Source organism: Vicia villosa, linkage group LG6 (assembly GCF_029867415.1).
Source record: "Vicia villosa cultivar HV-30 ecotype Madison, WI linkage group LG6, Vvil1.0, whole genome shotgun sequence".
Classification (NCBI taxonomy): domain Eukaryota; kingdom Viridiplantae; phylum Streptophyta; class Magnoliopsida; order Fabales; family Fabaceae; genus Vicia; species Vicia villosa.
This window is the reverse complement of record NC_081185.1, coordinates 47,786,117-47,796,836: the sequence shown is the minus strand read 5'-3', so window position 1 is coordinate 47,796,836 and position 10,720 is coordinate 47,786,117. Positions and strand designations below refer to the sequence as shown.

General features: G+C 35.8%; 1 protein-coding gene across 4 annotated transcripts; it reads right to left on the bottom strand.

The window, feature by feature from the left end:
• Positions 1-6,349: 6,349 nt before the first annotated feature.
• On the bottom strand, positions 6,350-9,247 carry LOC131611490 (RNA polymerase II transcriptional coactivator KELP-like). Of its 4 annotated transcripts, none has more exons than XM_058883494.1 (6): positions 8,546-9,247; positions 8,288-8,393; positions 8,080-8,176; positions 7,749-7,877; positions 7,223-7,640; positions 6,350-7,143 (listed from the first exon to the last, which is right to left on the bottom strand). In XM_058883494.1, the coding sequence occupies exons 1-4, from the start codon at positions 8,828-8,830 to the stop codon at positions 7,787-7,789; spliced, it is 579 nt and encodes a 192-aa protein (XP_058739477.1). In that variant the 5' UTR covers positions 8,831-9,247; the 3' UTR covers positions 6,350-7,143; positions 7,223-7,640; positions 7,749-7,786. The 4 variants fall into 4 exon arrangements, 3 of the variants coding, with proteins under 3 accessions (XP_058739477.1, XP_058739476.1, XP_058739475.1); XM_058883493.1 differs by having other exon boundaries at positions 7,786-7,877; XR_009286938.1 differs by having other exon boundaries at positions 7,223-7,877; positions 8,080-8,183.
• Between the last annotated feature and the right edge of the window lie 1,473 nt (positions 9,248-10,720).

The following is a 10,720-nucleotide window of genomic DNA, read 5'->3' as shown; positions in this document are numbered from 1 at the left end:
TTTACCCTCTACTTTTTACTTCTGCACAATTTATTGTTTTGGTAAAAGTATTCTGTCAGCAGATGATGGCTTAACATTTGTCTTGACATTGTGTTTTGGTGTTGGGATATCAGTCTTAGCATCTATTTGAAAGTGCCATAATTTCAAACCTCATAATCATTTTTCTTAAAATAACACAAAATAAAAACTAAAAAGGAAAACATATTTTACACAAAAAGAAAAACATATATCCATTTTTATCAACATAATTAGAATAACATAATCAACACAACAAAAACTAACATTTCTAAGTTACGTGCATGGTAAAGTGAAGTGAGATAGTTATGTACCAAATACACTACGAAGAAGATAAACAATGGTGGAGGAATCTTCGTTGATGTTTAGGGAGTCAATTCGTACCCTAATCAGGGTTTACGAAGATCATTCCATACACTGAGATACTTGCTTTTCTGTGCCTTTTTCAGGGTTAACCCCGAGGTTTCCTCCGACTGTCAACCATATCAGATCAAATTCGAAGCTAAGTACCTATTTATTTATCTATTTAATTTAAATGTCTTTATCTTTTATTTTTTAGGGTTAGCAAGGTTTGCCTCCGAACTGATAATGCACTCACCCTATTTTGCTTTCTATTATTTCCACTGGTCTTGATTATTACTTGTGTTAGATCTATAATATTATTATCCCGCTGGTCTCAATTTCCCTTTCCCCCGCTGGTTTCACTTTCCCTTCCCCATAATTGTTAATATTAATTGTTGTGGTTAGTAACCCTAGGGAGTGCAACTTGTTAATTCAATTAGAATCACCTAATTACAAGATAATTTTCTGAATATAATCACGTGATTGTTGCACCCACACACGCTTTTGGGGTAACCTCTCTGTTGCCTGTTGCCTTGTTGCCTTGTGTTTTTTTGCAGAATAGCCATGTCCCTCGAATACGAGGATACCTCAGCCATGTTGCCTCATTAAATACAAAGGTCATAAAGTCCCTAAATGATGCTGCCTTCGATACACTAATGTGACCTCGACCCTCGGAAGTTGCCTACGAAAAGGCTGAGGTATCCTCTGGTTGCCTACGAAAAGGCTATTCTGGTTCTTCCCTTAGACTACCTGCCTCCCTATGGCATGGGACAGTCTTATGGCGAACGAACTCTCGATGACCCTTCAACCTCCAAATGAAAGGCTTCCTGCCCTCTTATGGCATGGATAGACCCTTTCACCCTGAAAGGCTAAAAGAACCTCTTCTACATTATTAAGGTAATTGCCCCTAATTGCTTTGCCTTGCTCTAAAACCTTTTTCATATTCTTTCTCATAAATCTTCAAAATGGCTACGCTCATTTACGAGCTAAAGTCCATATTATTTTTCTTCTACATTTCTAAGAAAGGAGCAAAACAATTAAGAGCCCATGGAAAACCATGGATGTAAAGGGTGCCTTACACCTTCCCTTTGCATAATTACCCCCCGAGCCCGTTTTCTTTCAAAAGGTCTTTTTCTGTACATTTTACCTTTCCTAACATTGGACAAAATAAAAGTCGGTGGCGACTCATGCTTAATCGCGACATTTTCAAATAAAGTCAGTTCACCGTATTACAAGTTCCTTCTCCATAGTACCAGAGTTTTGTTGTCCCTAGATCTCACCCAGATGTAAACAGGCAGGGTGCCAGCTCTGATGTCAATTGAAAATTCTAGTAACCTCACATGTAACACCCCTTTTCTAACCCCAAATATAATAATAAACACTTACTCAGAGTAAACATGCATATAAACAAGGGGCGTCACAATGACGTTTTCAAAAAAAAACTAAAAGCTTTTAAAAAACCAACAAAACATACATTCATCAATATACAATTCATCTGGCCATCAATATAACACATCTTACTTGACATAATTCATTAAGAATATGCATACACAGCGGAAATCATAAATACTCATGCAATGTATAAAATGATCCATGTCCCATACCATGATCATGTCTCAAAATAATATTCAAAACGGAGTCATAACATCATATCCAGAATATTGGGCACTAAGGCCTCCAACAACAACAATAAACATCATACAAAACCCAAAATGAAAACATGAGTTCAACACCCTAATCCAATCCCAGTGTTACATGAACAGAGCATCGACTCACTACCTAAATCAACCGAAACTCGGAACTCTCCGGCTGACCACGAACAAGCACTAATCATCAGAACCTGCACGTTACCAACAAAGGATAACATTCAAACAGAAGGGTGAGAATTCAAATCATAATCAGAAAATATGATAATGGAAAATGCGACATAAATAAGTATACAGTTCACAATTTCTCACTCCTCTCAAAACATGCATTTATACACTTCATTTCCAAAAGTCAACATGATTAACTCATTCAATAAGATTCCAAGCTTCAAGTAATCATACCAAATCACTAAGCCAACTATCACAATATAATTATGAATCACAATCCAATGTATCATCATTCCACATATATGCATATTAATCACAATTCACATCCACACATTTATATCACATAATCATACATTATAACATTTCACACCGACACGTGCAACTCAAGTGTGACTCTATGCGATATGGATGTGGATCCCTCCGTTATCATTTTCGGTCATGCCGATTGTCATTCTCTACAGACTAGATAACGACCTCAAAGCCCCATACTCGTTAAGCTTTCAAGCCCCATTCTCGTTAGATAACCTTCGCGAGGTTACCCAACATTGCCACTTTCAAAGACTCTTGCTTGTGTACGTGTGCAATAAAACAAGACTCATGCATTTAAGACGATCACTCTATCTTTTAAACTACACAATCACATCTTTACAACTTTGCACAACATTACACAACATGACATTCAACTCAATCTCAAGCATCAATTATCATTTAGCAATCAATCACATAATTCACGGTTATCATATCACATAATGCATCCATGATCATTTATCATGCACAATTCATCCATAACATACATATATAATTACATGTTATTCCCAATTAACATCATAATTAAATTAAACAATTACCAACTAATCCTACTCTATCATATAGCCAATTATTTAAGCTTCAATATGCTTCAAACGGCACCTAAAAAGGAGTTACGGATAAAAAGTTATGCTAATTCTAAGTTAAAAACATTTTTCCAAGATGCACAGTGGAACTCGGTTCCTCCCCATGTGGGAACCGGGTTCTGACTTCCTAAAAAGCTCGTTTCTAGTTTTTACTATGGGAAACCAGGTTGGCACATCTGTGAACCGGTTCCCACGTAACAGTAGCAGAAAAATTAATAATTTTGACAGCAAAACACATTTCAAATCATACCCAATCCAACATTTCCAAAACTATAAAATTGAAAGATGAAGAGATTCACATACACAAACAACATTTATCCAATCATAGATCCTAAAATAACTTGGATTCAAACCCTTACCTTATCTCTTAGTCCACCCTGTTGATGATTCTACAACCCCTCTTCTCTCTTCTATGTTCTTCTTCTTTTTCTCTATCTTTCTCTTCTTTCTATTTTTCTCTCTTTTTCAAAATTATGACAAATAACCTAACTCTCTCACTATCTTCCCCTCTAATTTGGGCTTAACCCAATTATTACCCAACACTTATTAATAATTAGGCCCAACAACTTATTATTTCATTAATAGCTCTATTAATCAAATAACACAAATACACATATAATTAAATACTCAATTAATCATTATACCACATAATAATTAAGTAGAACAAATAATTAATAAAACAACCAATAAGCTAATTAAATAAATATCTAATAAAAATTGGGATGTTACATCACACGCGATGTCTTATTGGATGTTATGACATCTAAACTGACACAAAATAATTAAAGACAGAATAGCATAAAACAATAATGAACACACATAATTGTTTACCCAGTTTGGTTCAAACAACCTACTCTGGGGGCTACCACGCCAGGGAGGGAATCCAATATAAGCAAAATTAATTTGGAGTTAAACTCCCCCGTTTACAACTCCTCACTTAAAACCTACCCAATGTATTACAATCTATTCCTAGACCTGAGTATCTCCACTCACTCCCCCTCAATCACAGCAGTGATTACAAATAAACATAAAACAAATTGAGAGAGAAAACACACTTCAAAAACACACCTTGATCTGCTTAAAAGCTTCAATCAAGAGACACACACTCGTGCTTAAAAGCTTAGAGTGACACAATACACAAACAACCTATTCCAATACAATCATCACAAGACAACTGCTTGGAGTACAAGAGACTAAAACACACAGCTACAGAACTACGGTTCTTCACAATTAACAATCTTTCTCTCTGCGTTTCAAATTAGGATTGCAGACTTTTTATATGCAGCTCTTGGGCCTTGGGCTTATTTAGAAAAAAATTAAGGTTAACCAAGTTAACCTAATTTACACGCCACTTGGTTGTTACAGAATGTGCTGACAGCGAAATCTTCTAGACGAAATAATCAGCACACAATAAAAGGTTTCATAAATTGTAGATTGAGAAAAATCAGGAAACACAATCATAAAATATAACAGCCCCTGCTGTCAGACAAGGATGCCATGACATCGGTCATGACATTCACTAATAGAACCTGTATTAGCTAAACACATATGCAGCCTGCATAACACAATATAAAACATGTCATGACATGAGTCAAGACATTAAATAACCAGGTATGTTTTACCATAAATGCAGCCAACAAGAAAACATCTACAGGAGGCTAGAGTCGGAGTTTCCTGTTGGCTTTCAGCTTGTGTGATTTGTGTGGTTTCTGGTGATTGAGAGAGGTTGGTTTCTTCTGGTGGAATTTCAAAGTTGTCAATATCAGACAACAGTTGTGCAATGTTTTGTTCTTGATTTTTTGTAGGAATTGTGGGTTCAATTTTGACATCAAGATTTTGTTTATCAGAGGTTTGTTGTGGAATGGTTTCAACTGATTGAACTAAGGGTGGTGCGAAAGTTTGAGATGGAGGTAGATCAGTTATTGGCAATGATAGAGGATCAGGAGAGGATTCACCTGTATGTGATTCACGTATTTTAAAGGCTTGGTGAACATGGGATTCAACTATTTGTGATTCATGTAGTTCAGATGATTGAGTTGTTTGAGGATCTAAGGCAAGGGTTTGTTCAGATGTTCCTATATTTTCATAATTGATAACAGAGATAGAGGTAGAAGGATTACCTGAAGACTTTTTCTTCTTTGTCTTCTGAACCTTTGGAGCTCTTGTAGATGTACCTTCTCCTGCAGCTTTCCTCTTTTTGGATTTCTTCTTTTTGTGAACAATCTGTAGAGGATTGTTTCTCCCTTGAAACCATGTGGGGTCAATTGGTGTGCCTGAATTCTTGCTCAATTCAAGGAAGTGCAGTATGATGTCAGGAGTGTCTCCAGCATTGAATATGGGAAAGTTATCAATCTGAACTCTTCTATTTGTGATGAAACTTTCCGTGTAAGGAGTAGATTGACAGATAATTTTCTTAATGATGCTCACCTTCTTTAGATTCTTCCCATTTAGGGCTTTTCCACATGTTACACTAGTGCAGAAAGTACTTTTTACATCGGGCGAAAAGTACTTTTTACATCGGTCCTGGACCCGATGTAAAGCCAGGCGATGTAATAAGTCTGAGACATTTTACATCGGGCCAAGGCCTGATGTGAAAAATTAACATACCACATCGGTTGAATTCAGATGTTTGATGTGAAAAATAATACAATTTTTTATAAAAAAAATATACGTCATATTTTACATCGGTTGTCTACTTTGCCCGATGTAATAGATAGTTTTTTACATCGGTTTTCAACTTTGCCCGATGTAATAGACTGGTTTTTACATCGGTTTTCAAAATGCCCGATGTAATATGTATTTTGCTTTTAAGTATTTTTCCTATTTTAACCTGTATTTTTTTTTAATTTTTTTTAACCTAATTTTTCATATAAAATTCAAATACCACACAGACCAAAGTTAAGTCGTTATTTTACACATTTTTCCAACAATAAACCGACCATATTTAATTGCACCAAATAGCTAATATATATATATATATATATATATATATATATATATATATATATATATATATATATATATATATATATATATATATATATATATATATATATATCTTCAAAATATACAAAAGTATGAAATTACTTTGTATCAATGTAAGAACAACAAAACAAACAACAATTACTAATTATTTCACCTCACAATCAATTAAATAAAAGATATTCAAAAACAAAAAACAAAAAAAGAAAATTTATGTCATACATAATTATCTCTCCCTTGTTGCAAACTCATGTGAATACTAAGATTTCATAATAGTGATTGGGATAAATAAAGGTGTGAGATTAATATATCCTATGTGTAAGGTGATTGTTAAAATCGAATTTATACCGAGGATCAAAGGGGTGAAAGATCCTCAATTGAATACATAAAACTCTACCTATAATTTAGAATATGTTTACATAAACATATGCATACATAAACTAATACATATGGGTTACATTCAACTATTTCACTTTCTCAATTATTACAATGTTAATGTGTCTATGTTTGTGTCATAGCTTCACACATAATCCAACATGATCAAACAGACTAAACAAATATGTTATCCTCCCTGTACATTTTGAACCAAAACTCATGCACCTTCTATCTTCACACAATATACTTGTTGAATAAACGTAACTACTAGATAGAATGAATTTTCAAATGATATAAAGAGCTTAAATAAACTTTATTACTCAAATACTCTTTTTCCAGACTTTGAAATTGATGTGCACAATTTGTTGCCAGACTTTGTCTAGGCCAAATTCTTTCTTAAGCACATCAAGCATTGAAACCTATGTCACACTAATTAATTGTTCTCCCTGAATTTGCTTTTGAAATCTAGGAGCTGACTATTAGTCCTTTTAATCTAAATCTAGTAAGTTTAGAGTGAGAATAAGCAAGATGCTCTCTTACATAACTGATTTAGTTTATTCATATATGCTTCCTATGCCACTGAAGTCTTTATCCGTGGTGCCTTGCAATCTTTCTCCTCATGTTCCGCTGGTAAGGATTGTTGTGGCTTGTAATCTCCATCACTCTCTTTTCCCCATAAAAGCAAGTATAGACCCATGATAACAATGAGTACTCTCAATATACTGCAGTAACCATACATAAAAAACCTTTGAAACATGGACATAAAAACTACAATGTGTTTGAAGAGTGAAGTCTATTTACCTGCCAATGTGAAGTTGTTGCCCCAAAATAAAATATGCTAGCACAGTCACCAATATTGTTCCAAGGGGATTGAACATACTCACAAAGACTGGCCCTTTTTCTACTGTGGTCCAAATTTGAATGTAGATAATCAAACCACCACATATAACTCCCTGCCATTACTCATACACGATTCAGTTCAGTTTTTACTTTAAATTTCAGCATCCTAATGCTGGTTTGTTTTGTGAATGTGGATAACCAGCTAAAATGCTTTACTCATTGCGTATAAAATGCAGAAGAGTTCAAGCCTTGATGTTATGAACCAGACTCTAGGTTTGTGCTGCAGGAATGTTGTAAAGACAGCAGATTGTGCTGCACCCATGCAATTTACCCATGCTGTTAGTGACAGTTGTGCTGGATATTTCTTCACAATGATTGCCTACAAGGAAAGCAAGTACCTATGAGCTTTGATTATTATTCTTTAAAATGCCAGTACATGTTTTGAAATATACAATATTTTACTATCTTTAAAAGGCCTAGCACTGACTGAAACATGTCTTAGTTACAAGGTGCTACTGCTGTACATTAGGCCTTCACTAAGCTCTCATGTGCTTTAGAGACAGGCTCAATAGAGACAGGCTGAACAGGAACATTTTTCCAGCCACTATGCCCTGATCTGCATTGTTTTGAGTACATGCAGTGTATGAATATGTGTAGAATTAAATGATTAGCAACATACTATTCTTGTAAGCAAAAAAGTGAGTAGTAAATATTCAAAAGAGTACTAAAATAGATAATATCAGGCTGCATATCTGAACTCAAAAAAATTCACGATTCATGTATTTTTCATAGTTCAGCAATCAACATTGAATACTGACCTTCTCCTTAACCTTCCTTCCAGCTCTGTGATAGCTTCCTCTATGGCAGGAACACTATTCTTGAAGGCTAACCATTGTTGAGAAGATAAACTCATCCCTGAAATCTATAAACAAATAAAAAGAACGTGTTTAGTTTCGGAAATTTAATCAAGTCATCAACAAAGAAAGAAAGAAAGTTAAAGCTTATAAATTAATAACAAAGAATAACCTTTAGGAGTGGGAAGTTGTTTTCCATCTTTCAGAAAGTACTCCCTAATTGACACCAAGGTCCTTCCTTTGTAATCTCCCACAGTCACCTTCCTGTTGCTTGATAGCTACAAATCAAGAAAGCAACATCAGTGACTAGAAATTTAAAGAATTAAACCCTAAACATTGCAATCAATAAAATCAAAGCTTAAGGCTTAAAGATGATTCTTTACAACAGCACTAATAATAACCGCATTGAATTAGGTTAATAATGATTCACCTCACAAATGACTTTATCAGAGTCGTCGTTCTTGCATTTCACTCCCGCCACCTTATTCAACTCTTGCGGCGGTTCTTTGACTGCCTCGGGGGAAACTTGCGGCGGTTTCTTGTTGGTGGCGATGATGTTTCTGACGAATTGCCTGCTGTGTGAGTCGGAAAGGTCGAGACCGAGTCGTTTGGAAGCGGCAATTCGGATGGTGAACTCAGTGGCTTGTTCAAATTCGGCTTTTGTGAGTAAATCCATCACCATTTCTTCAACGTTGCGTTGAGTTTCAGCGTCCATTGAGTTTCAACTGCGGCTGGGATTTGGTATAGCGTGCAACTTCCGACGGACAATAGGGCGGTGGTTGTCCGGCGTATTGTACTCGCGTGAGGGGCGGCGCGGTTAGTACGCATGGCCGTCGGAGGCCGGCTGAGCTGGATGCGCGGGATGTTGACGACAAAGTGAACGGCGCACGGTCAGGGACCGACTCCGACGAAGTTGGCAGTGGGTATGCGCTTTCGATTTGGATCATGAACAGTGCAGCAGCTATTTGAGATTTCTTTTCCCCTTTGTGTTACTGAAAGATCATTTTGTTTTTGATTGTTTCGGTTGAACGGCGGTGTATGCAGTTGAGTGTTCAAGGATGGAAAAGAATGAGCTGTATGGTAAGGATATTAGGGTTTTTGTGGAAAAATGATTTTACATCGGTTGGGCTGAGGACTGATCTAACGGCCACGTCATATGTCTTTTACATCGTTTGGACAAATGGCCTGATGTATTGACCTTTTATAAAAAAAAAAACAAAATTATTTACTAAACTGCCACCGTGTTTTAATTTTTTTAATAATTTGTCTTTTTACATCGGTTGGGAAATTGGTCAGATGTAATGACCATTTATAACAAAAGTCTTTTTATTTACAAAACTGCCACCGTATTATATTTTTCTCTAAATCAAATATTTTTCATATCATTGAAAATAAAGGCCTGATGTAAAATCATTTGTCAAATATTTTTTACATCATATATTTTTATACCTGATGTAAAAACCTTTTCTCAAATGTCATATTTTTAGTAGTGTTAGGTCTAACTCTTTCAGCAAATTTGCATCTTCTAAATGCGGTATCGGACCATTCTTTGTTAGAATTAAAGGATAGAAAAACACTTAGAAAGGGGGGGTTTGAATAAGTGTAGTCTAAAAACTTGAACGATAAAAACAAAATGCACAGTTATTTTTATCCTGGTTCGTTGTTAACTAAACTACTCCAGTCCACCCCCACGGAGTGATTTACCTCACCTGAGGATTTAATCCACTAATCGCAACAGATTACAATGGTTTTCCACTTAGTCCGCGACTAAGTCTTCTAGAGTATCCTGATCACAACCTGATCACTCCAGGAACAAATACTTAGACACAAGCTAAGACTTTCTTAGAGTATCCTGACCACCACGTGATCACTCTAATTACAACTGCTTAGACACAAGCTAAGACTTCCTAGAGTATCCTGATCAACACTTGATCACTCTAGTTACTTACAAATTAATGTAATCAAATAAGAGTTTTACAATGCTTCTTAAAAGCTATAATCACAACAGTGATATTTCTCTAACGTTTAAGCTTAATCTCACTAATATATTACAACAGCAATGTAGTGAGCTTTGATGAAGATGAAGTTTCTGAGCTTTGAATTTGAACAGCGTTTCAGCAAGTTAATTGTTAGCAAATCGTCAACCTTGCTTCTCATCAGAACTTCATATTTATAGGCGTTTGAGAAGATGACCGTTGGGCACATTTAATGCTTTGCGTGTTCCGTACAGCTTTGCATTTAATGTTTCACGCTTTTGTCAACTACCTCGAGCCTTGTTCACGCTGTGTCTACTGACGTTGCCTTTAATAGCTTCCAACGTTCCTTTTGTCAGTCAGCGTAGCTTGCCACCTTTACTTTCTTCTGATCTGATGTTTGTGAATATAATATTTGAATATCATTAGAGTCAAAAAGCTTGGTGCATAGAATCTTCTTGTCTTCTGACCTTGAAGTGCTTCTGAGCGTGATACCATGAGAACTTCAGTGCTTCTGCTTCTGATCTCAAGTTCTTCTGATGCTTCCATAGACCCATGTTCTGATTCTGCCTTGACCATCTTCTGATGTCTTGCCAGACCATGTTCTGATGTTGCATGCTGAACCTTCTGAG

Excerpts from the sequence above, each read along its gene's own strand:
- LOC131611490 (XM_058883492.1), bottom strand. The coding sequence starts at position 8,830 with ATGGACGCTGAAACTCAACGCAACGTTGAAGAAATGGTGATGGATTTA. Across the intron at positions 8,177-8,287 it reads ACAACTTCCCACTCCTAAAG|GGATGAGTTTATCTTCTCAA; the intron begins GTTATTCTTTGT and ends TATAGATTTCAG. Across the intron at positions 7,878-8,079 it reads GAAGGAAGGTTAAGGAGAAG|ATCAGGGCATAGTGGCTGGA; the intron begins GTCAGTATTCAA and ends AAAACAATGCAG.